The sequence below is a fragment of the Thamnophis sirtalis genome, unplaced genomic scaffold (assembly GCF_051295495.1).
Source record: "Thamnophis sirtalis isolate CommonGarterSnake01/CBP01778 unplaced genomic scaffold, rThaSir2_p1.2 scaffold_9, whole genome shotgun sequence".
In the NCBI taxonomy this organism is placed as follows: domain Eukaryota; kingdom Metazoa; phylum Chordata; class Lepidosauria; order Squamata; family Natricidae; genus Thamnophis; species Thamnophis sirtalis.
The window spans coordinates 7,604,513-7,630,998 of NW_028261389.1; the positions used below are offsets into that span (position 1 = coordinate 7,604,513).

General features: G+C 44.9%; 1 protein-coding gene across 23 annotated transcripts in view; it reads left to right on the forward strand.

Annotated features, from left to right (window-relative positions):
• Positions 1-26,486, forward strand: part of CELF2 (CUGBP Elav-like family member 2) — a 669,316-nt gene that overhangs the window by 447,555 nt on the left and 195,275 nt on the right. For all 23 annotated transcript variants that reach the window (XM_087722719.1, XM_087722718.1, XM_087722722.1 and 20 more), the window contains one exon: positions 20,007-20,203. In XM_087722719.1, the coding sequence (XP_087578845.1) occupies positions 20,007-20,203 (197 nt within the window). The remainder of the gene's footprint in view (positions 1-20,006; positions 20,204-26,486) is intronic.

Consider the following 26,486-nt stretch of genomic DNA (forward strand, 5'->3'; position numbering starts at 1 on the left):
GGAAAATCCCGGGTGTAGCTTCCGGAGCATCTATGTGCCAGGAACTGAATCCTTCATGCACTCCCAAGGATTTGCCTGCCCACAGTGTTCTCACAACAGGCATAGTTTCTCATGCAGAGGGGCCGCCTGGAGCACCCTTCGATGCATTTGACTTCAGCCGATGCTTTCCTCTCGGAATTCCCTTATAGTGTTGCTGCTAATTGTGGGAAGATTAAGAGAAGCTAGGTTGAGGTTTCGGTGTTTTAAAAAGTCATCAAAGCCCAAATCCACAGGCAGGTGAGACATTACCCACATGGGAGCAAAAGATTGATTGACAGCCCAAGAATGTGATGGAAATATGAAAACTATGAAGCAGGAACTGGGTATGTCTAGTTTAATGAAAAGAAGGACCAGGGGAGACATGATAGCAGTGTTCCAATATCTCAGGGGTTGCCACAAAGAAGAGGGAGTCAAACTATTCTCCAAGGCACCTGAGGGCAGGACAAGAAGCAATGGGTGGAAACTAATCAAGGAGAGAAGCAGCTTAGAACTGAGGAGAAATTTCCTGACAGAACAATTAATCAATGGAACAACTTGCCTCCAGAAGTTGTGAATGCTCCAACACTGGAAGTCTTTAAGAAGATGTGGGATAACCATTTGTGGTGTAGGATTTCCTGCCTAAGCAAGAGTTGGACTAGAAGATCTCCAAGGTCCCTCCCAACTCTTCTATTCTATTCTATATGAAGAATTGTTTGCAAGATTTGGGTTTGGCTAGTCTAGAGAAAAGAAGGACTGGGTAACGGAGGGATGGACATGATAGCAATATTCCAGTATTTGAGAGGCTGCCACCAAGAGAATTTGGAATTAAGGAATAACTTCTTAACAGTGAGGAAAATTAACCAGTGGAACGGCTGTCCTCCAGAATTTGTGGGTGCTTCATGACAGGAGGTTTTTAAGAAGAGAGTGGAGAGTTACTTGTCCGAATTGGTATAGGTTCTCCTGCTTGAGCAGGGGGCTAGACTAGAAGACCTCCAAGGTCCCTTCCAGCTCTATTATGATTAATTGATTGATTGAGTGAAATCAGGATGAAGAGTTGAGAAGTTAAGTTTGTTTAGAAGTGGGAAGTATGGAAGACGGCGAGAAGGAACTCAAGAGACCAAAGGGATCTGCATAGATGGTTTTGCTTTCCTAATGCTGTTCCTGCTTTTTTTATTGTTTGGTAGATCTGGGTGTAATTAACAGCTCTGTTTTTTAATTGCAGTAATCTGCCTTAAATGTCACAGGATTTCTGCTAAATCCAACCAGCTTTAGTTTTCCCACTTGATTCTTCTTTGTGGACATTTGGACGTGATATCATCAGAATTCAACATTGCTCTTCAAACTTTTTGGGCAAAGCCCCCCAGAGACATCCAAAAATATTAATTAACTGAATTGCAATCTGTAATAGGATCTAAGGGGGAAATTATTAAATATATAACTGGCAAGGAATTACATTAAACGTGTGTCCTTTGAAGGAGTCCATTGAAGTTTTTTAATTTTAAGTATTTTAATGTTTATGAAATGTAAATCCAACGAAATTTAGTTCTCCTTTTCAGTAACTCAAATTTTGGGTTTAAATTTCTCTTGGCAAACCAATTAACAGCCAAATGGGGCCCTAGAAAATGTTGAATGTCCTCATTTCACTTGGCCTCACACTGTCAAAATATGTTAGCTAGGGCCCCCAGATATGTGGGTCAGCAAAAACAACATCTAATCAACTATCTTGTATTAACAGAATAACAGAGTTGGAAGGGACCTTGGAGGTCTTCTAGTCCAACCCCCTGTTCAGGTAGGAAACCCTATAACATTTCAGACAAATGGTTGTCCGGTCTCTTCTTGAAAACCTGCAGTGTTGGAGCACGCACTGTTGGAAGTTTTTAAGAAGATGTTGGATAACCATTTGTCTGAAGTGGTGTAGGGTTTCTTGCCTAGGCAGGGGGTTAGACTAGAAGACCTCGAAGCTCCCTTCCAACTCTGTTATTCTATTCTATTCGAAAATGTCTGTCTATCTCTCTTCCCTACTCTACTCTATCCTACTCTACTCTCTATTATATACAGGTGGTATATAGCATAGTATATACAAGTAGTATATAGTATACAGGTAGTCTTCAACTTAAAACCATTTGAAGTTGCATCAGCCCAGAAAAGTTGACTTTCAACCAGTCCTCGCAATTACAACCGTCACAGCATCCTCAGGGACATGTGAACAGAATTTGGGTGCTTAGTAACCAGTAGATACTTACCATGGTTGCAATGTCTTGGGAATCACGTGATCATTAGTTGCAACCTTCTGAGTCGGCTTCCCACAAGCAAAGTCTAGCCCCGTGATGATGAACGTATGGCACGCATGTCACAGGTGGCACACGGGGCCATTTGTCCGGGCATGCGAGGCATTGCTCTGTCAGCTGGCCAGCGCATATGCGCATGCTGGCCAGATGACTTTGGCCTTCATTTGCTCTGAAGGTCCCTGAAGGCTCCAGAGGTCTAAAACCAGTTCTCTGAGCAAACCGGAAATCCATTCCTGAACTTCCGGTTTGCCCATATGGCCAGTTTTTTGTACTCCAGAGGCTTCAGGGAAGCCTCCTGAAAGTCCTTGAAGGCTCCGTAGGTCTAAAACCGGCTCTACGAGCAAACCGGAAGTCCATTCCTGAACTTCCGGTTTGCCCATATGGCCAGTTTTTTGTACTCCAGAGGCTTCAGGGAAGCCTCCTGAAAGTCCTTGAAGGCTCCGGAGGTCTAAAACCGGCTCTCTGAGCAAACCGGAAGTCCATTCCTGAACTTCCGGTTTGCCCATATGGCCAGTTTTTTGTACTCCAAAGGCTTCAGGGAAGCCTCCTGAAAGTCCCTGAAGGCTCCGGAGGTCTAAAACCGGCTCTCTGAGCAAACCGGAAGTCCATTCCTGAACTTCCGGTTTGCCCATATGGCCAGTTTTTTGCGCTCCAGAGGCTTCAGGGAAGCTCCTGAGGGCCTCTAGGGCGGCAGGGGAGGCTGTTTTCGCCTGCCCCAGGCTCCTATAAAGCCTCTGAAGCCAGGGGAGGGCAAAAAAAAGCACACCAAAAATGGGGGGAATGCTGGTTGTGTATGCATGCATTCTGGAGTCATGCACATAGCATTATGGGTGTGGCACGCCTGTGCACGACCCCCCTGCGCTCCCCGGAAGTTTTTCTCGAGCCTCTGGGAGGGTGAAAATGACCTCCCCAGGCTTCAGAAGCACTCTGGAGGCCAAAAAGGGGCCCATTTCTGGACTTCCCGAACTTCCAGTAGAGCCATTTTTTGCCCTCCCCCCGATCCTCCGCGTGGACTCCTGGGAGGGGTGGGGTGGGCGTGGCCAGCCAGGAGTGGGCTTTGAGGGTTCTCCCAACTCCACAGAACCTTAGCTAGAGGTTCTCCCGAACCCCTGCGAACCTCCAGCAGCCCTCCCTTTTCTACCAGTATTGAGGAAGTTAAAAAGTTAATACAGTCCCAAAACATAACAAAGAGAATTGCTTAGATTTTATTTTATTTTTTTAAGAAAAAAAACAGCTTTTTCTTTCGCTGCAATGCTGGTGTCTGTCTAAAATGATTTGAAAAAGCGTCGATTGAGCTACAGGCATTTGTGTCTTTATTATTATTTCTAGAATATTGATTTAGTGCCAGCTGTTCTCCTCGATTCCAGTGTTTGATGGCATTATAAGTAATTAATTAACCAGCCCCATGCAGTGGTTGGTTGTCCTTTTAAATTAGTACGAGGGAGCAAAGGAGTATTACATATCCATATCGGATGAGGAATAAAGCAATCTATTAAAGCAACAACAAAATATATTATTAAAGAGCAGCTACACTATGTTAATCTCCTTTTTATTACTAATTCGAGACCCTGATAAGTAGGCGGCCTTTTTTTTTTCCCTTCTATTTCCATGAGTTTTCATTGAATTAGAGCACAAAGGAACTGCGAACGAGGCGGCGAGGGGAAAAAAAACGAAACTTGAGCTGCAGTTGATATTCACCCCGATGCTCCGTCCTGTTTCCCTTTGTGTGATGTATTCCCCCTTTATCTTCCTTTGCCATGGAATCAATTATGTGTCCCATATAATTCAAGCTTTATTGATTAACCTAAATTTAAATCCCGCTCTGAAATGCCTTTGAAAATAGCAAAGGCGGAATGAGCTGGTGAAACTACAGCTAACATTGAGCTTAGATCTGTGATGGCAAACTCGTGGTGTATGTGGGAGCCCAAGCTTCATTTTCATTGGCTGAGGCATTATGGCCGGTCCATCGCTGCTTCCAGGGCAACCTCACAGGCCGAATCTAAGGACGGCGCGAGTGGTGGGTTCCGGGCGGTACGGCATACCGGTAGTAGCTGGGAGCAGCGGCCACCGTACCGGAATGGTGGCTCATTCCTTTGTGTGCCTTCGATATTTATGGAAGTGAAAGAGCCGAGGTGGCGCAGTGGTTAGGGTGCAGTACTGCAGGCCACTTCAGCTGACTGCTATCTGCAGTTCAGCGGTTCTAATCTCACCAGCTTAAGGTTGACTCAGCCTTCCATCCTTCCGAGGTGGGTGAAATGAGGACCTAGACTGTGGGGGCGATATGCTGACTCTGTAAACCGCTTAGAGAGGGCTGAAAGCCCTATGAAGCGGTATATAAGTCTAACTGCTATTGCTATTGCTATGTAGCACCCACAACTTCTGGAGGCAAGTTGTTCCACTGGTCAATTGTTCTCACTGCCAGGAAATTTCTCCTTAGTTCTAGGTTGCTTCTCTCCTTGATTAGTTTCCATCCATTGCTTCTGGTCCTGCCCTCAGGTGCTTTGGAGAACAGTTTGACCCCCTCTTCTTTGTGGCAGCTTTTTAGATTTTGTGACCCTGGTATCATTTCCTCCTTTCCATTAAACTAGAAATACCCTATTCCTGCAGCCATTCTTTATATGTTTTGTGAAGTCCCCTAATCATCTTTGTTAATCCTCTCTACACTCTTTCCAGAGCCTGAAGATCTTTTTTTTAATACTAGACATGAATTCCTGTAAGAGAAGGATCAAGGGGGCTCTGAATTTAGCCTCTAAGAATGTGGAAGATCCCTGTCACACACACACAGACACACACACCATAATCTTTATTGGTTATACATTTTTTTAAAGAATAAAACATATAAATACAATTTTGCTATTGCTATTTGGCCCACCTGCCCGCCTGTGTTCCTTACTGCTTTTTGATGCAAACGGGCCAATTGTGCACGCACGCACAGCGTGTGACGCCTGCGCAACCTCCGCCGAGCAGCTGAGTGTCGCTGGGTGGTGGCATGCATATGCGTGCGCAGCGTGCAGGCCCGACAAGCACACCCAGCCCTGTCTCAGCGTACCTGTTGCGATGGGATCCGGAGCAAGCCGGATCCGTGCCCTGGGCTTTGAGTTTGACATCCCTCTTGTAGATTGTCCCTTGTTCAGTATTCATGAGGTCTCGCGGCTTCATTCCTTTGTGTGCCTTCGATATTTATGGAAGTGAAATTGAAAAATCAACTCTGTTAACTGGTTATCTTGCCGGTGTTTAGAGAGCAAGGTGACACTTCCTTCCTCCGAGGAGTTGTCATTCTAAATTAGTATTTTTCCTCAATTAACCTCTTTAAACTCTTGAGTATCTAAGAAACTGGGTTTTTCAAATACCACGACACATTTCATGCTACCATAATGGATATACCACCATGGGAGCTACGGTTTCTACCATTTATGCAAACCAGATTGCTATTTAACCAGAGTTTCAAAGACAGATTAATTTTTTTGCGTATGACATCACTGAAAGCTTTGTGCCGCTTCTGGGAATTTTTCAATTCCTTGTCGTTCTCTTAGGGTTTCTTTCCTTCTTATATATTTTTCTCATGTTTTATCTATTGGAGAACTGCCATTTCTATACATCAGCTGCTCCTCGTCATATCTAAGGTATGAGAACTAATGACTTCTATTCTTATATGAAGAGATGCAGCCTGTCACTATTTTTTTAATCGCAGTGGGGGCAGAAGAAAATATAATGAGTCCATCTTTAGAAATCTGGCCACTGACAGCACCTGTATACTGGGGAAATCCTATTGCGGGCAAAGAATTTAGGTGGGTTTCTATTTCTCCAGGTGAAGAGAAATTTATCGAAGGGATAGGTTTCAGGTTTCAGGTTTCGGTTTTGTTTTATTTATATGCCGCCCTATTCCCAGCAGGACTCAGGGCGGCTCACAAACCCAAGAGGGGAAGGGAAACACAAGAACTACAAATACAAGCATTTAAAATAGCCAACAGACACACAATCGAGAGGGGAAAGGAACTCATCAACCCCAGGCCTACCGACACAGCCAGGTTTTAACGGCTTTTCGGAAGGCCTGGAGAGAGGTGAGGGCCCGAATATCGGCGGGGAGTTCGTTCCAAAGGGCCGGCGCTGCCACAGAAAAGGCTCTCCCCCGGGTAGTAGCCAGATGGCATTGCCTGGTAGACGGAACCCGGAGGAGGCCAACCCTGTGTGATCTAATGGGTCTTTGGGAGGTAATTGGCAGCAGGCGGTCTCTCAAAACGCCTCTTTCATAATGGTGCAGGTTTTTTTTGGGGGGGGGGGGAATCCAGCAGGTTCTGGAGAACCGGTAGTGGAAATTTTGAGTAGTTCGGAGAACCAGCTAATGCCACCTGTGGCTGACCCCAGAGTGGGGTGGGAACGGAGATTTTGCAGTATCCTTCCCCTGCCACGCCCACCAAGCCACGCCCACAGAACTGGTAGTAAAAAAAAATTGAATTTCACCACGGGGTGCAGGTATTATGACTTACAATCATCTATTTAGTGGTGGTTTGAAATTACGACGACACTGGAAAAAGTGACTTATAACCATGTTTCACACTTATGCCTCATCAGTTGGAGGTATTCAGCCGGTTCGGACCGGTTTGAACGAACCGGTAGTGCCAACCTGCATGGGGGGGGGGTGGAGATCCTGCCCACACCCGCCCTGGCGCTATGCTATCCTATTTAGCCACATTTTCTAAGCTCTGTGTGTGCGCCCACATTTTCGCTGCACGGCAAACTGACGCCCACCTCTGTGCCTCATCCTCAGGGTCTCACGTGATCAAAATTCAGATATTTGGCAACTGACTCATGTTTATGACAGTGGCAGCATCCCGGGGGGTCATATCATCCCCTTTTGCGACTTTCTGACAAGTAAAGTCAGCAGCAAAACCAGATTCACTTAACAACAATGTTAGTAACTTAACAACTGCAGTGATTCATTAGAATGGGATATTCTACGAGCCGAGGTGGCGCAGTGGTTAGGGTGCAGTACTGCAGGCCACTTCAGCTGACTGTTATCTGCAGTTCGGCGGTTCTAATCTCACCGGCTCAAGGTTGACTCAGCCTTCCATCCTTCCGAGGTGGGTGAAATGAGGACCCAGATTGTTGGGGGCAATATGCTGACTCTGTAAACTGCTTAGAGAGAGCTGAAAGCCCTATGAAGCGGTATATAAGTCTAACTGCTATTGCTATATTAGATTAATAGAGTTGCCAGGGACTTTGGAGGTCTTCTAGTCCAACACCCTGCTCTTAAGTGATTCACTTAACAACTGTGGCAAGAGAAAGTATGGTAATAAGTTGAGAACTACCTGTAGCAGCATTGAGAGTGATAAAGCACCACGGAGGCATTCCTTCACATCTGGGCAAGATAGTCCTCGATGTACGACCACAGTTGGGCCCCAAAATTTCCTTTGCGAAATGAAACATTCGTTAAGTGACTTTTGTCCCATTTTGCAACCTTTCTTGCCACCCTTGTTAAATGAGTCACTGCAGTTGTTACATGGGGAACACGGTCATTTAGCAAATCTGGCTTCCCCGTTGACTTTGGATGTCAGAAGGTCGCAAAAGGACAAGTGACCTTGGGACACTGCAACCGTCGTAACTGCGAGTCAGCTGCCAAGCGTCTGAATTTTGATCCCATGCCTATAAGGACGTTGCAATGGTGGTAAGCGTGAAAAACGGCCATAAGTCACCTTTTTTCAGCGCCGTTATACGTTTCAACGGTCTCTAAAGGCACGGTTAATTCAGTGTAGACAAGGGTTCAAGCGTGAAAAGGAGGACGTTCACACCCAAAACATGTTAGAGCAGGGGTGTCAAACTCGATTTCGTTGAGGGCCGCATCAGGATTGTTTTTGACCTCGGGGGCCGCAAGGGCGTAGTCAGAGGGCGTGGCCAGCATGACATCACTTGTGTTGGGGGCCGAATGTAGAGCCAGGAGCACTCTACCACGGCTCCTGCAACACTCTACCAGCAAAAACAGAGCTCAGGAGGCTGCGTGCGGCTCGCATGAACTCCATTTTGGCAGAGGCGCAGAGGGCCAGTCCTTCGCCATTTCCAGGGTAGCCTTGTGGGCCGGATCCGGCCCCCGGGCCTTGAATTTGACCCCCCTGTGTTAGAGAAAACTGGGAATGGTGTCCCATAAAGATGGGGCCTGCAATAAACATGAAGCCTTGGAACGAGCTCCCCGTGGAGATTCGTACCCTCTCCACCGTCCAGGCCTTCCGCATAGCCTTGAAGAACTGGCTCGCCCGTCAGGCCTGGGGATAGGATAGTTACCCGCCCGAATGATGAGTGTTTGTTGTTTGCTATTTTATTACATGTTTTGTCCTACTGTCTGTATTCCCCTTTCCCAGTTTTTGTGTGAGCCGCCCTGAGTCCCCTCAGGGAAAAGGGCGGCCTACAAATTCTAATAAAATTCTAAATTCTAAAATTTACCTTAAGAGCTGCGTTTCTGCAAGGACGAGAGTGCATCTAATTAGCCGCATCTATTTCCTGTCGTTAAGACAGATCAGCTGTTGTAGCAAAGTGTAAATATAAATGGATTCTCTCACATTTATGCCGGTGGACATTGACCGCGAAGGCTTGTCATCTGGTGTAAGTAAGCCTCCGAAATAACGATCTCGGAAAGGAAACGAAGAAAGCGGAATCTATAGATATAGACTGAAGTGTACTGGAGTGTACTGTATGATATGTAGATTGGTATCAGTCTGGTTCATTCGGGAGAGCCGCATTTCCGATCAATCGGGGGCCTTTTAACACGGCTGGGTTCCGCGTGGATTTTTAGAGAGAGGGTGGGTGTGCAAATGGATGTGAGACCTTCTGGGAAGTGCACTTTTCAGGTGATCCCGGAGGGCACGCATAAACCTTCAAGCGGCCACAACGATTCTCAGGGAGAGTACTAACAACCAGATGACTGCAAGGAATATAAATCTTTCCATTCTCTACCAATCGGTCAGAACTGAAGAAGCTTCTCGGATGATTAGTTAATCCGTTCTGCAGTTCGGCTGTTCAAATCTCACCGGCTCAGGGTTGACTCAGCCTTCCATCCTTCCGAGGTGGGTAAAATGAGGACCCGGATTGTTGTTGGGGGCAATATGCTGACTCTGTAAACCGCTTAGAGAGGGCTGAAAGCCCTATGAAGCGGTATGTAAGTCTACCATATATACTCGAGTATAGGCCGGCCCGAATATAAGCCGAGGCACCTAATTTTACCACAAAAAACTGGAAAAGTTATTGACTCGAGTATAAGCCTAGGGTGGGAAATGCAGCAGCTACCGGTAAATTTCAAAAATAAAAATAGATACCAATAATGTTTTTGAATATTTATTTCAAAGAAAAACAGTAAACTAGCTCTGTGACATCATTATGTGGCTGCTTGCCATAACAAGGAGGTGGGACATCGTTGCAGAGCGGCAGGAGGGGGAGGAAGAGGAATCGTAAGACAGCCCTGCATTACATTAGAATGTGAGGAAGGGGGATGGTGCGGTGCGCGCTGCGCGGCAAACTGACACAGAGGGAGGGGAAACTCACAGGGGCGCCGGGCCATTCACGAGCGTCACCCAGCGGCATGGCCCCGCCCCTTTTTCTCCTCCATTTCGGGCAAATTTTTCACTGACTCGAGTATAAGCCGAGGCGGCTTTTTTCAGCCCAAAAAGTGGGCTGAAAAACTCGGCTTATACTTGAGTATATACGGTAATTGCTATTGCTATGACCTGGATGACTGAGAATCTCCATAATTATCTTCTACCGAGTTGTCAGAGTTTATCCTTTTTCATAGTGCCCTTTTCTCTCTGGAATGGCACCCTTTCCACCAATCGAAGTAACCCCAATATTATCGGAACTCAGGAAAACGGTTCAAACCTGGTTACTTTGCCGCTTTGAAAAATAGATGACACGAGAGGGCGATGCAATTATACGAGGCTAATATTTTTTCAGCATAATCTCATTTCTTCAACCTCTGGGAGTCTGAGGGATCGAGGTGGGGTAGAAACCTGGACAACAAATAAATCCATGTTTTATTATGTCGTATTGCTCTCCGTTGGCTATTTTGGCTTCCTTAATCTTGCTGATACATGATAAGCCACTTGAGTCGGTCGGTGATTGGATTGGCATTAAATACCCAGGGAAATAAATATTTATATGCTGCCTCTCATTACACCGAATCCCCAAAAGTCTGTCACTGGCGAATGTATGCGAGGGGAGGGTGAAAAATTTGAAATCTCCCTTCTTTGGAGAAACAGTTGGATGTCTTGCTGTAGAATATCCTTGTTTGCAGTTGATGCCTTTGACTTAAACATGCTGAGTTTTGTCATTTAAAAATGAAAATATGCGCAGAAGGATGGATATATATGTACTATCATCACTGTTACAAGGGAGTAGTGTTTCCTTTCTGTTCTGTTCTGTTCTGTTCTGTTCTGTCTGTTCTGCTCTACCCTATCCCTATCCCTATCCCTAATTCTATTCTATTCCATACTTTCTTTTCCATTCTATTCTATTCTATTCCATTCCATATTTTCTATTCTATTCCTATTCCTATTCCTATTCTATTCTATATTCTACTCCTATGCTCTATGCCAATGTTGGCGAACCTTTTCGGCACTGAGTGCCAAAATGGAAGCACTTGCGCCAGAAACCACAAGAGCAGCTGACCGATGAGCATGCTGGGAAAATGATCTTCCCATTTCCGGCACATGCATGCGCACCAGCCACCTCGTCTTCTGGTTTTTGGCATGCATGCAGGCATGAAGACCAGCTGGCCAATCGCCATGTGCATGCTGGAAACCAGAAGATCATCTTCCTGGTGCACACATGGGCACCGGGCGGCTGCTCTTCCAGTTTCTGGCACTCCCGCGCATGAAGACCAGCTGACCGGCATCAGAACCTGGAAGAGCAACGGGAGACAGCTCGCGTGCCCAGAGAGTTGGCTCTGCGTGCCACTTCTGGCAGGCATGCCATAGGTTCACTATCATGGTTCTATGATCTATTCTACTCTATTCTGTTCTGCATTCTATTCTATTCTGCATTCTATTCCGCACTCTATTCTATTCTGCATTCTATTCTATTCCGCATTCTATTCTGCATGCTATTCTATTCTGCATTCTATTCTATTCTGTTCTGCATTCTATTCTATTTTACATGCTATTCTATTCTATTCTATTCTGCATTCTATTCTGTATTCTATTCTATTCTGCATTCTATTCTGTTCTATTCTCCATTCTATTCTGTTCTGTTCTGCATTCTATTCTATTTTGCATGCTATTCTGTTCTATTCTGCATTCTATTCTATTTTATTCTGCATTTTATTCTATTCTATTCTGCATTCTATTCTGTTCTGTTCTGCATTCTATTCTATTCTGCATTCTATTCTATTCTGCATTCTATTCTATTCTGCATTCTATTCTATTCTGCATTCTATTCTATTGATTTGCAGCTCTGATTGAACTGTAGGGTACTTGGTGTTCTCTGTGCTTGCTTGTTTTCTCGCAGACATTTCATTGCCCAACTAGGTAACGCAGTGGTGAAATTCATTTTTTTTTACTACCAGTTCTGTGGGTGTGGCTTGGTGGGCGTGGCAGGGGAAGGATGCTGCAAAATCCCCATTCTCACCCCACTCTGGGGCCAGCCAGAGGTGGTATTTGTCGGTTTCCGAACTACTCAAAATATCCGCTACCGGTTCTCCAGAACCTGTCAGAACCTGCTGAATTTCACCCCTGGGGTAACATCATCGGTGCTAGATGGGATGGGGTTTGCTCTTCGTTTATAAACAAGTGGCTTATCCTGTTAGTTTTGGTGGGAGTATTGTTTTCTTCTTGGTAATTTTGGTGTTTTTTTTAAATTGTTTGATTGTTTCTCTGAGTTGATAGAGCCTTGATTGGAGTATTGTTTACTGCCTGATTCTTGGTCCAGTATTAACCTTGGTGTTGATTTTTACTTATGTGCTCTGATTATCTCTGCTTTGCTGAGCCCTGGTGGTGCAGTGGTTAGAATGCCGTATTGCAGTCTGACTCTACCCACAGCTTGGAGTTCGACCCTGACTGGCTCAAGGTTGCCTCAGCCTTCCATCCTTCCGAGGTCGGTTAAATGAGGACCCAGATTGTTGGGGGCAACAGGCAGATATTTGTAAAAGAGAGCTGCTATTGCTATTATCTCGGTGTTGGTTTTTGATTGAGGAGATGAGGTAATTTAAGGTGGTTCTGACAAGTGTCGTCGGCATCTTCATATCCGGTCACATGGGCGGCAAACCACTCCCATCCGGTCACATGGGTGGCAAGCCACTCCCACAAAGGAGGCCACACCCACAGAGTAGGTTCGAACAATTTTTGAAACCTACCACTGGCATAAATACACGCCAGTTGCCAAGCAACCAAATTTTTGATCACATGGCCATGGGAATGCTGTAACGGTTAGGGTTAGGCATGGAAAGTGGTCATGGATCACTTTTTTCAGGGCTGTTGTAACTTTGAACGGTTATTTCGAACTTCGAACACTAAATGAATGGTTGTAACCAACCAGGGCTGGGATTCAGCCGGTTTGGATCGGTTCGGGTGGACCGGTTCGCACCGATGATCAGGTGGGCCTGATTACTGAACCAGTTGTTAAACCGGCAGAATCCTACCGCTGGTTATAACCCTAACCATGTATATTCCCAACATATGCCAACCCCAATAAAGTGCAGATTCACTGAAAAATCCAGTTTATCCCGCGTGCGTTCACTTCCACTCTAGCTGAAAATCATCCATTGATGCTTTATGAATTTTAGCACTTACTTTTGTGTGAGTCATTCGTTTTCTAAATAATTTATCTGACTCTCTTGAAAAGCTTCCCCCCCCCCCAAGATTAAAAGGCTGGAAATTATTTGACTTCCCCTCGGTGCCCGCTGTTATCTAAGCTGTATTTAAATGCAACTTCATCTTAGCAGAGTTCTGTTTATAAGACGACTTCCCAAAACACACCTCCGATTACCCAAACTTCGCTCATTCGAAAACAGTTCACTGCTGAAGAAACAGTCACTTATGCCCGTTGCAGCTTCCCCATAGTCATGTGATTAAAATTCAGATGCTTGGCAACTGATTCATATTTATGACAGTCGCAGTGTCCCGGGGTCATGTAATCCCTTTTGCGACCTTCTGAGAAGCAAAGTCAACGGGGAAGCCAGATTCACTTTAACAGCCATCTTGCTAAATTAATAAGTGCAGATTCACTTAACAATGGTGGCAAAAAATGATCTTAAAATGGGGCAAAATCCACTTAACAACTGTCTCATTAGCAATATCAATTTTGGGCTCAATTTTGTGGTCGTAAGTTGAAGATTCCCTGTATTCAGAGGTGAGTTTCACGTAATTTTACCACCGGTTCATCGCGCACCGAAAATGTGAGTGTGCTCGCTTTGCTCACGCACACGCCTTCTGCACATGTGCGCAGACTTCCTCGTATGCGCTTTGCTTGGATACATGGCGTGTATGCAGCCGCGTGGCTTTGAAAACGTGAACAGGATGGCGCCAGAGTGGGTGGGCTGGTGCACCCGCAGTTTGCCAGTACCGGTTCTTTCAAACCAGTCTGAACCGGCTGAATACCACTACTGCCCGTATTCATTTTTCATTCTTGCAATGAGAGGAAGAATTTAGCATCCACAGTAGCCTTCAGTCCTATATTTGCATAGATTGCTAGCCTATGTTTTATTGATTCCACCCACAAATGCTATAATTATCCCTCCCAAGAATTCTTTCCTTGGTCAAGTTAGTTTATTCTAATAGGAATTTGAAAGAAAGGTTATTGCTGCTTTGCCCACACAGCTTCATTAAGGCCTGGATCACATTTTGACATTTATCTTGTAATTTTCCAGAGCTGTTAAGTCTCAGCAGAAAACACTAAATGGCACTTGGAAACAGACAGATAATAAATGTGTCTTGGAGAGCAAATACATTCGCTGGGCTAAACTTGTTTGTGTAGTCAGTTAGTAAGAGACACAATGGGAGAATTTTCCTAAAATATCATGTCCTTGGACCGGAGGAGCGCATTAAATGCTAAGGAGGCCAGATTGATAGGAAAGAAATAATTACTATCTTGGAAAGATAATATGCTTTTTTTAATCATTCAGGTCAGCCTACAATTTTCAGGCAATAATAAACGTGTTCTTTCCTATTATTTTTCACTGTTTGCAATAGGTATACATCCTGCTTTTAATCCTAAGAGCTCGGGACAGCATGCATTTTAACCTTTGTTTTAAAAAAATCAACCATGTAAAATTGGTTCCTAGGAAGTTTTGGAAGAAATGTCCATCTAGATTCGGTTCCAAGTGGGGAGAAAGACACTGGGAACAATGGTGTCTGCTTGGAAATATGGTTTTTGGGGGGGCTTTTGAATTTGAACTTGAATTCTGATTGGTTGTCAGGTTCCCAGGAAGCGGGGGGTGATAGCTAAGTTTGTAGGCTGTCCTAAGTCCCAGGCTTGGTTGAGCCTTGCTGGGTGATGTAATCTTCCCAGGTGCCATGTGGTGAGATGGGTAGAGGGCTAATCCTATCACGTCCTGAGGGCCATCTCTTAATCCCATCACCCTGGAGCTGAAGGGGGCAGAGGGGTAGGGGGTTTCTCTGTCTTTAAAACATGTTCCTCTTTTTCTCATCCAGGGAAATATAATATTCTGCCTTTTTAATATTCCCCAGAATATTTCATTCTTCTAGGAGGGGTGGGTGGGGGCTAACTTCCTACAAGGGAAAGATAATTAGAAGGGAATACAGGTAGTCCTCGCCTTACAACTCTTTGCTTAGCGACCGTTTAGAGTTACAACAGCGCTGAAAACTGACTTACAGTCATTGAAGCTCTCCATATGCGCAGAAACAACAAAGGGATGTCATAGATCATAAATCATAACGTCAGCCTCCGCTTTGCTACTGCTTCGGCTGCCATTGAAACGGGGAAGGGGGGGGTGCATGGTATTTGGGAGGGGAATCATTGTTGTGCTGGAGGAAGTTTCTAGACTCTGAACTGACCACCTTACTGCGCACGTGGAGGAGGAGTGTTTCCCACCAAGGCCAACGGTCCAGCATTCCATCTTGGTGATGCCTTTCGAAGTTATCTCACACCTGACATTTGGGAGAATTATGATTGGACTGTGCACGGGGATGCCAAGGGGAGGGGAATGAATTATACAATATAATATTCGCTTTCGCGCCTAATTAACCAGACTTGGTTTAGCTTTGCAACTGTTCATTTATAATTAGTAAAAGTACACTTGATTTCAACAAATGGAGTCCAGTGGATTTCTTTCCTGATTATTGAATGAAGAAATGCTGACACATAAATCTTAATCATAAGATGCAAACAAACAAGATACCAGTAGGAAAGATGGGGAGATGAGAAGGATAACAGCAATACACAGCAATAGCAATAGCAGTAGACTTATATACCACTTCATAGGGCTTTCAGCCCTCTCTAAGCGGTTTACAGAGAGTCAGCATATTGCCCCCAACAATCTGGGTCCTCATTTTACCCACCTCGGAAGGATGGAAGGCTGAGTCAACCCTGAGCCGGTGAGATTTGAACCGCTGAACTGCTGATCTAGCAGTAGCCTGCAGTGCTGCATTTAACCACTGCGCCACCTTGGCTCTTTACCCTACTACATGGGTAAATATCCTTAGGCATAAGACAGTGCTGATGGAATTGGGTATTTAGCAGAGTGACGGCACAGAGGGGAAAAAATCAAATTTATAAAATTATAGGATGGGGTGGAATTTCTCTATTTTTGAGAACAGGATACATCTGCCAAAGATGAATAGGTGACATAATTGTGAGAATTTAGTTAAAAAAACAAGTTAATAATTGCAGATTCCTTTTTTGCGCGATTTTATACCTTCCCCACACCAAAATAATAATAATAATAAAATCTCTGAGGACTTTAGTTCTTTTAAGTTCATCACTGTAAATCAATTTAAATAGTGCCTGAAAGCTCTAACTCAAGAAACTGGCATTAGTCCAGAGTGAATTAATCTGAAATTAATTTGATTTTGAAAGGCTCCATCTGGTGATGTTTGGGAAAGGCAGTTAGACAGAGAAAGAAAGATATAAACAAATGATCATCTGTATTCTCCATGCCAGATGTTTTCTGGGTTGTTGTTTTTTCTTCCCCTTTTAAAAGAACTAAAAGTATTTTTTTTTAAAGTGATGGAAAGGGTGATGATGCAAGCTATCTCTTGAAATGGCAGTAATTTGCTTTTTACAGATGTGTTTTTTTTTAAATCAGAGGTTCTAATAGAGAAGAAATGGGAAGGAGGCTTCAAGAGAGGTAACATTAGTAACCTTAAAAACAGAGAATTGGACAACCGTAATCTAATTTCATTGACAAGGAGTTGTGCAAAAGAAATGAGGTGAAATTGACAGTGTGTGCTATAAAATTAGGGCATTTAAACAGAAATTGAGTGGAAGCAGGGGTGAGTTCCTGCCAGTTCTAATCTCTTCTATAGAAGAGGTTCCACAAATCTACAGTGCTGTTTAGAACCGGTTCCAGCTCCCTCCCCCTGCCCGTCGGCACATCATCAAGATGAAGAGCAAGAGGAGGAATTCTGGGAGTTGAAGTCCACTAATCTTAAAGCTATCAAGTTTGAACACCCCTCGGGTTTTTTTCCCTAAAGGGTTAGGGGTGCAAGGGTCTTGTAACTTGACAGCTTTAAGACTTGCATGCTTCAAATGCCAGAGTTCTTGAGCCAACATAACTGGAGGAGGAATTCTGGGAGTTGAAGTCCACAAGTCTTAAAGCTGTCAAGTTTGAACACCCTTGGGTTGTTTGTTTTTCTAAAAGGTTAGGGGTGCAAGGGTCTTGTAACTTGACAGCTTTAAGACTTGCGTGCTTCAAATGCCAGAGTTTCTGAGCCAACATTTTGGTTGCTAAGCAAGAGCGTTGTTAAGTGAGTTTCACCACATTTTACAAGTTGGCCATGCCCTCTCAGTCACATGACTGCCAAACCACTCCCACCCAGTCACATGGCCAGCAAGCCATTCCCACAAAGCAGGCCACGCCTACAGAAGAGGTTCTAAACAAATTTGAAACCCACCACTGAGTGGAAGGCACGTTATCAACCTTAAGAATATGAACTGAAGTCGCAATCAATGGCGTCTGCAATGAAGGGTATTATTTTCAGAAAGAGGTTTGTAAACTGGTGTTTATTAATCGTACCACGGTAGTAAGATTCATGCAACATAGCTTAGCATGCCATGGTTCAGCCATGGCATGCTAAGCTATGCCATGGCTGAACCAAACACGGAGTTCGCACAACTGCTAACCCACTCTACGCAAACCATTTCAGCTTATCACCTTATATGAACCAGAGATGGGTTGCCAATTTTTTTTTAATACCAGTTTGCTTGCGCAAGAGCATTCACGCCAGAGGTGGGTTCCTCTGGTTCGGACCAGTTTGGATGAGTAGGTAGTAACCTAGCCTGCCACACCCTCAAACTGGTTCTATCCGTGGCGCCAGAGGTGCCGCCATCTTGATTTTTGCTTCTGCGCATGCACAGAAGCAATTTTTCAATTCATGCGCATGTAGCATGCATCGAGAGCGCACATGTGCAAAGTGCACACACACACACACACATGGCGCATCCCTGAGTGAACCAGCAGTGACAGCAGCTGGAACCCACCCCTGGTGCACCTGCGACGCTTCTGCGCATGTGCAGAAGTGTCCGGGCAGGTGGGTGGAATCTCCCGCCGCTGCTACTACCGGTTTGCTCGAGTTGAACCAGGAGCAACCCGGTTCTGGTGTGGACCCCCACTGCACTTAGACCCCACAATTGCATACAATGGCGTGTTATTCAGAAGATTGCATACCTAAGGGGCAGTTTGGTGTAGTGGTTAAGGTACTGGCCTGGAAACCAGGGGACTGTGAGTTCTAGTCCCGCCTTAGGCATGAAAGACAGCTGGGTGACTTTGGGCCAATCACCAGGAGGCTGTGAGTTCTAGTCCCGCCTTAGGCATGAAAGACAGCTGGGAGACTTTGGGCCAATCACCAGGAGGCTGTGAGTTCTAGTCCCGCCTTAGGCATGAAAGACAGCTGGGTGACTTTGGGCCAATCACCAGGAGGCTGTGAGTTCTAGTCCCGCCTTAGGCATGAAAGACAGCTGGGTGACTTTGGGCCAATCACCAGGAGGCTGTGAGTTCTAGTCCCACCTTAGATGTGGAAGCCAGCTGGGTGATTTTGGGCCAATCACCAGGAGGCCATGAGTTCACTTTGCGCATGCACATTGCATTTGAAATCAGCACTAAATCTCACCTTTTCCTGCAGCCCCAGTGAGTAAAGCAGCTGAGACGCAGCAATCCACTCTGTTGTGCCAATCAGCTGGGCTTCAAACAAAGGAAATATAGGACGGAATAGAGCAGGAGCGGGTGGGCGGGGCCAACTGATTGCCGGAACTACTGATTCGCCCAAACCGGTCCGAACTGGCTGAATCCCACCCCTACCTGAGCTCAAAAGTGGCAACACTGAAGCTTCAAGATGGCTTCAGCCAGGCCAGCTTCAGGATTGACATTAGGTTTTTTTAAAAACCTGCTTAAATTGGGATTAGCCACTCTTGGGAATGCATTACCTCCCACAAGTGCCATAGCTACACTTTCTTGCTTTCTGTAAACCCCTGTTGGTTTCCTGTTGTTCGTTATATCACATATTTGAAAGCTATTAACTCAGTACTGTGGGCATTTTTCATTCTGGAATCATTATCAAAATGAGAGCATTGTCCCTACCTTTAACTGGAGATGGATGCTCCTTTTGTCTGCTTTTAACTCTCTCCCCTCTTTCATCTCGTAAGTTGTTGTGTTGTTTTGCTTCTTTTGATACTCTCCATTTCATACCATTTCTGGAGAAGGTTGGACACCCATTTTGTGAGAGGCTTTAAGCTTGGTTTATTGTGCCATTAGGGAGGGGGGAAGGATCTTCCAGGACCTGCCTCCTCTCTAGCTTCATGACCCAGATATCCTTTTTAAGGAGTCCAGAAGGAGAAGATCACGGGGAATAGATGACAACAAATGTTCATTATGTCAGAATATTCATGAACTGGAATAGGACATAGCAACAGGTCAGCCGTTGGGGTCTGGCTGGTATAGGGCATGGTAACCAGGTCAGCCAATGTATGGGCATGGCAACTGGGTCAGCCAATGGGAACTATTTGGTGACTGAGAGCCATGCCAGACGTCATGGAGCCTGGGCGTGGCTTACCGATGTAGCTCTGAGTCTGTGCAAGAGAACTAGTCTAGTCTGCAACTCTAAATCGAAACTGAAACTGTTCTCTGCCGTTCTCTCCGCTGCCTGTTTTTGCCTCTAATTCTCTGCCACGTCGGAAGAACCACTGTTGGCATTGCATATATTACTTCATTTGTTATTATGTATATAAAGAGAAGTTAATGAATCCTGCTGAATCAGTTATCTGTGTGTGCTTTCTGGATGCGATTTCTGCAACAAACTCTGACACATTATTGGTTTATGGAAACTTCTCTAACTGTTGTAAGCTGCTCAGCACCACTGATTGAGAATTACAAGTTTAATAAATTATTGTTTTGTGGTTGCTGCTGCTATTATTTCGTTAATTGTAGCACTTTTATCTGAAAGGCCACCACTGGTTTTTTTCCCCCCTTTCCTTTTTGTTCATCGACATGGAATCACATCTCCCAGAATTGCCCTTTCTCTAACCACCACCTTTCTCTCTTGTGTTTTCTAGCAACGGCACAGCTAACAAGATGAATGGCGCTCTGGATCATTCAGACCAACCAGACCCCGATGCCATTAAGATGTTTGTCGGGCAGATCCCCCGCTCGTGGTCAGAAAAAGAATTGAAAGAACTTTTTGAGCCTTACGGAGCTGTTTACCAGATCAACGTTCTCCGAGATCGGAGTCAGAATCCACCCCAAAGTAAAGGTAAGGGCATGTTGACATCCTGGACTTTAGGGGTTTTTTTTAATTGAGTAGGTGGGCTTCTTCTCCGATTGGTTGTAAGGTTTCTCAGTGCCTCTCAGGATTTGGAAACTTGTTCCTATATCTTTTCTGACCTAGGCTTCCTGTCAGGTGCTGCTTCATTTAATAATCTGGAAAGAAACCACTCAACATTTGGTTGAAATTAAGTGTACTTTTACTAATTACAAATGAATGGTAGCAAAGCTAAGCTGAATCTGGTTAATTAGGCGCGAAAGCAATGAATATCATGTATAGTTCAATTCCCCTCCCCTTGGCACCCTAGTCCATAGTCCAATAATAATTCCCCCAACTGTCAGGTGGGAGATATCTTCAAAAAACCTCATCAGGGTAGAATGCTGGACAGTTAACCTTGGCGGGAAACTCTCTTCCTCCACATGCGCAATGAGATGGTCAGGACAGCCTTTAGAATATTCCCTCCAGCACATAATGATTTCCCCTCCCAAATACCATGCCCCCCTCCTCATTTCATTGGCAGCTGAAGCAGCAGCATGGCAGAGGCTGACACTTCCCCAGCTGCACAAAGCCGAGTCCTGTTCCTGATAAACCCCTTTTATTTAATTCACAGTGAATTCCTCTCCCACAGTCTTTCAAGAGAGTTCACAATTACCGGCCTTTATCAGGTTTGGAGAGTGGCCAGGCCGATATCTTTCAGATGCTGCAATACTTGGCAAGAATGCAGGAATGAACTAACTGCCTCCTGCAAACTCCACTCCCCTTTCGCTCCTCTTTTATTCCCTATGGGAGGGGCCATTCACCGTCCACCTGTGGCCTCACTCCCAAGTCGACCCTTCTTCCTTAGCTGTTCCCTTCATCTGGCAACTCTGTGCGTGCTCACACTGGGAACAGACTCCAGATATTCATCTGCCTCACTAATGTCTGACTCTGAAGGCAGCTGATAACTGTCAGATGGTCCTGGCCCCCATTCTGCCTCCAATGCAGAACCCTTCCCCAGACTCCAGGACTGGCCCATGTTCCTCCCCAACCTCTTCACTGCCCGAATCTGCTGCCAGCTCCACTGGGGCCACAACAATATCCAACCACCTGCCAAATTGATAAGGAAAGTCCCTAATATGTGTTATTTGGTAAAACATCACTAGCTGGGTAACATTATCATTAGAAGGGAGTAGGGATTGCTTGGTTATTTTCTTACATGTGTTTCATTGCCCAACTAGGTAACATCATCAGTGCTTGAAGGGAGTGGGGTTTGCGCTCAGTTTATCTTCAGGTATCTTGTCCTGTCAGTGTTTGTGAACAATGGAGAATTCCAGTAAGGATGCCACTCAGACAAAATCCGCCATCAACAGTCACATAGAGATAAACCAGATCTACATACCTTTCAAATGACACAATTAAAAAAGCTAAAAAGGAAACAAAAAGAACAAAACATGTCCCTTCTAACAATCAACACCCAGATAAGCAGAGATAGTGGAATGGAATACAGAACAGAACAGAACAGAACAGAACAGAATAGAATAGAATAGAATTCTTTATTGGCCAATTGTGATTGAATATACAAGGAATTTGTCTCCGGTACATAAGCTCTCAGTGTACATACAAACAGAAAAGTGATAGGTCATAGATCCTAGTTATAATCATTAATCATAAAATACAACAAGTGATAAATCATTGATACCAATAGTAGAAATTATTAGGAAAAGTGAGAAAAATGAGAAGATGAGAAGGATAATATCAAGACAGCCTACTCTATGGGTTAAATATCTTTAGGCCTAAGACAGTTATGTGGGAGTTAGGTGTTCAGCAGAGTGACGGCATAGGAAGAAAAAATATATTTTTGTCTACAAAACAATAGTCCAATCAAGGAACTACCAAGTCAGGCCAACAAGCTAACAGTGAAAAATAGCCTAATCAAGGAATCACCAAGAACATTCCTCCTAACACTGTAACCCTGGTGATGCTTTAATGGTTTTAAGCGTGAGAATTGGCCCTTTTTTCCAGTCCAACTGTAACTTTGACAAGACGCCATACGAATGGTTGTAAGTCGAGGACAACCTGAATTGGCAACGGAAATTGGGAGTGTAGAATTTCTTGAGGATTTTCTCATTGTTCTGAATCAATTCCCAAACGCAGGAATTGTGCTTCCGTTGTTGTTGTTTTTTTCAATGTGGAGTAAAGTTCTACTTTTATACGTCGGTTTGATAGGATGTGAATCCTTTGTGGTGGTATTTCATGGTCCTTTCTGTTAACTTGCAATTGAAATGAAGATTATCAGTGAACCATGAGCTTCACTGCCAAAAGGTGTGTGGGGAAGCTACTCATTGCATTTAAATTAATTTAAAAGAGAATTTAAGTGCTTTTATAGAGTACCTGATTTACCCAATGGTTGCTGGGGTAGAATACAGGAGGACTTTTATTTCAAGGGTTATTACTTATTATATTGAGCTTGGTTTATTTTGGGTAGAAAAACCTGATTTAGTTTCACATTTGCAACCAATAACAATTCTGTGTGCAAATCAGGGGTGGGCTGTTGCTGGCATTACTGCCGGTTTGGGCGTGCAAAAATTTTGGCCATGCACGCTCACTTTGTTCACACGCATGCCAGATTGCACGCTGTGCACATGTGCCCATTTGCACAAATGTAGATCTCTGTGCATGTGCAAAACGTTACAAAAATAATAATAAATTTGCGCAATGAAAATTATTCTGCGCATGCGCAGAACCGAAAATCAAGACGGCGGCACCATAGGAGAACTGGTTCAGGGGCGTGGCAGTCCTGGGTTATTGCCGGTTCCAGCAACCCGGGCTGCCAAACTACTCCTGGTTCAGCCGAACCAGTCCGAACTGGTAGGAATCCACCTCGGGTGCAAATGATCGAGTGATCTCAAAGGGTTCCACCACAAAACCGTGTTCGACTAAAGTGCGCTCGACGAAACAGCGTACCTGACGTCATCACAGCGCGACGAAAAAAGCACGCTGTGAGCGCTAAAGCTAAAATTAACCCCTAAACCTAACCCCCCGAAACCTAACGCTAAACCTAACCCTTAACCTAACCCTAAACCTAACCCTAACCCTTAACCTAACCCTAACCCTAAACCTAACCCTTACCTTAACTTGAATCGGCTTGCTTTCAAAGCGCTTTTTAAAGCGCCCTTTTTTCTCTGCGGTCGCTGTTGTCGCGCTGCTGATGACGTCAGCGACGCGCTTTAATCGGGCGCGCTTTAGTGGACCGCGGTTTTGTCGTGCCACGATCTGAAAGCACCAACAATTTTTTTTTTCAAGGAGCAGCAGGTCATTGTCCTGAACAAATTTCTAATTTTCCTCTCCAAGAACATCCCAGCAGTATTGGAGTTAAATACTTGGACATGTGAGCATTTGAGCCGAGCAGGGATTTTCAGACGGTTTCATCCCAGCTGCAGCGTGTTTCGTAATTGACAAAGCACAATATTGATTGTGGGCTTATTAAAACCACATGCACATTTTTTGTAACTGAGCAGGCTGTGCAAAACAAACCGAAGCTGATCTACTGAAGTCTTTCTCCACCATCAATGTCCTTGTCCTTCGTTGATGCCCAATTATTAGTCATATCGGTTGGTCTGGTTGTAAAGAAGCCGCAAATAGAATAGAAGAGCTGGAATTTTTTTTTTTTTTTAAACTAAGTGCAATTTATTGCCATTCAAGTTCTTTACCCTTCCATTTTTTCCCCCCTGGGTGATGGCTCTTATTCTTCAAAATAAAGAAGCTTAAAGCTTTATTTTCCATTATTGTGAGACGGCTGTCTGACATCACTCCGGTTTTCCCTGCTTATGACAGTTTCTGTTCTGTCACTGAATCGTCGCATAGCTTGTGATTCCTCATGAAAGCGTAGCATTGCTAGAAAGAGAAAGTAAAGGTTTCCTTATCCGGTCATCTCCAACTTTAAGACACGGAGATGCCGAGGGAGCCAGCATTGTCCGAAGCCTCTTCAAATGGTCATGTGACCAGCATGGCTGTACTCCACAGGTGCACAGAACAGATTTGGGCAGTGAGGAGGTTGGGGAGGAACATGGGCCAGTCCTGGAGTCTGGGGAAGGCTCTGATGAGGGCTCTGTGTCGGAGGCAGAGAGGGGGCCAAGGCCATCTGGTAGTTATTTGCTGCCTCCGGAGCCTCTGGAGCCTGACATCAGCGAGGCAGAGGCATACGCAGAGCTGCCAGAAGGCAAGAACAATTAAGAAAACAGGGTCGACTCGGGAGTAAGGCTTGGAGATGATTGGCCCCTCCCGTAAGACATAAAAGAGGAGCCAACGGGACGTGAGCTTTTGCAGGAAGCAATTAGTTCATCTGGCCGCTTCAAGCTTTGAGAAGTCCTGTTTGACTCTGTGCTAAGTTTGGCCTTGCTCTGCATTTGGCAATGAGGTCTCTGGCAGCCTTCCAAGGGAGATAAGGTGGGTGTTTATCAACATTCCCCTGAAAGACTGTGGCAACTCAAGCAGACATCTGTCGCAATCTTCACAGGCTGTTTGTGAAGCCTTGCGGGCTCTGAATGACCATAATTCACAGCCATATAGATAAAAGAGGGTTTCTAGTCCTGCCTTAGCCATAAAAGCCAGCTGGGCAACTTTCGACCAATAACAAGGAGACTGAGAGTTCTAGTCCTGCCTTAGCCAGGAAAACCAGCTAGGTGACTTTGGGCCAATAACAAGGAGACTGAGAGTTTTAGTCCTGCCTTAGCCATGAAAGCCAGCTGGGTGACTTTCGACCAATAACAAGGAGACTGAGAGTTCTAGTCCTGCCTTAGCCAGGAAAACCAGCTGGGTGACTTTCGACCAATAACAAGGAGACTGAGAGTTCTAGTCCTGCCTTAGCCAGGAAAACCAGCTGGGCGACTTTCGACCAATAACAAGGAGACTGAGAGTTCTAGTCCTGCCTTAGCCAGGAAAGCCAGCTGGGTGACTTTCGACCAATAACCAGGAGACTGTGAGTTTTAGTCCTGCCTTAGCCAGGAAAACCAGCTGGGTGACTTTCGACCAATAACAAGGAGACTGAGAGTTCTAGTCCTGCCTTAGCCAGGAAAGCCAGCACTACATCTCCCTTACAGCCCAGTATCCATGGTTTTAATTGGCGCATGTTGGTCTTTAACATCAGAGATTAAATTTGATGGTGCATAAATACATTATTTCTGGAAAGCAGGGAAGAGCCATGGATTCCGCAGGCTCCACCAGACAACTTTGACTTTAAAGGAAGGGTTTTCCGAGAGAGTCCCCGTGTCTTGTCCAATAATAAAATTAACCACCAAAAAAGGGGATTTGTATAATCGGGCCTGCCTTGAAAGAATTAACACGGCGTGGTTTATATTTGGAACAATAAATGAACTGTAAATTGTTTGTCTGGCATGTTTCACTCTTGTTTTAATGAATCTACCCAATTAGCGATCTTTAGGGCAGATACCATAGAGCCATGATTAAATTTTTAATTATGTTTAAACTATAAAACAAACAGTGGTACCCAGTAATTTAAAGCAAACATCGGTTGAGGATGGAAAAACAGAGGGAAAACCGTGTCCTTCCCTTGGCTCTCAATAAACCTTTAAGATCCGCCTGACAAACTGTATAGGAAGTCCTCAGCTTACGACCACAATGGAGTGGAAAATGTCGCTAAACGAGACATTTGTTTAGTGAGTTTTGCCCCCATTACAAAAGGTGAGTCGCATGGCCACCAGACTCTGAAACGGTCGTAAATAGGAATCAGTTGCCAAGCATCTGAGTTTTGATCACATGACAAAATCGCGGGCACACCAAACCAGGATTAATGCGGGCAGCAACCCATCCCTGGTCCTTCGTTTCATTAAACTACCGTATTTTTCGGAATAGAAGACACACTCTTTTCCCTCAAAAAAGAGGTTGAAAATCTGGGTGCGTCTTATACACTGAATACAGCGTTTTTGCCTCTCGATGGCCCTTCCCCTTCACCAAAATGTCCATGCAGAGCCTTTAGGAGGCTTCCAGAGTGCTCAGGCAACTGGAAACCAAGGAATGAGTCCCCTTATCCTCACACTTCCTTCTCACACTCACAGTAACTGTGAGAGGGATCTGGGAGTCTTAGTGGACAACCATTTAAATAGGAGCCAGCCGTGTGCAGCAGCTGCCAAAAAAGCCAACACAGTTCTAGGCTGCCTAAACAGAGGGATAGAATCAAGATCACGTGAAGTGTTAATACCACTTTACAAGGCCTTGGTGAAGCCACACTTGGAATACGGCATCCAGTTTTGGTCGCCACGATGTAGAAAAGATG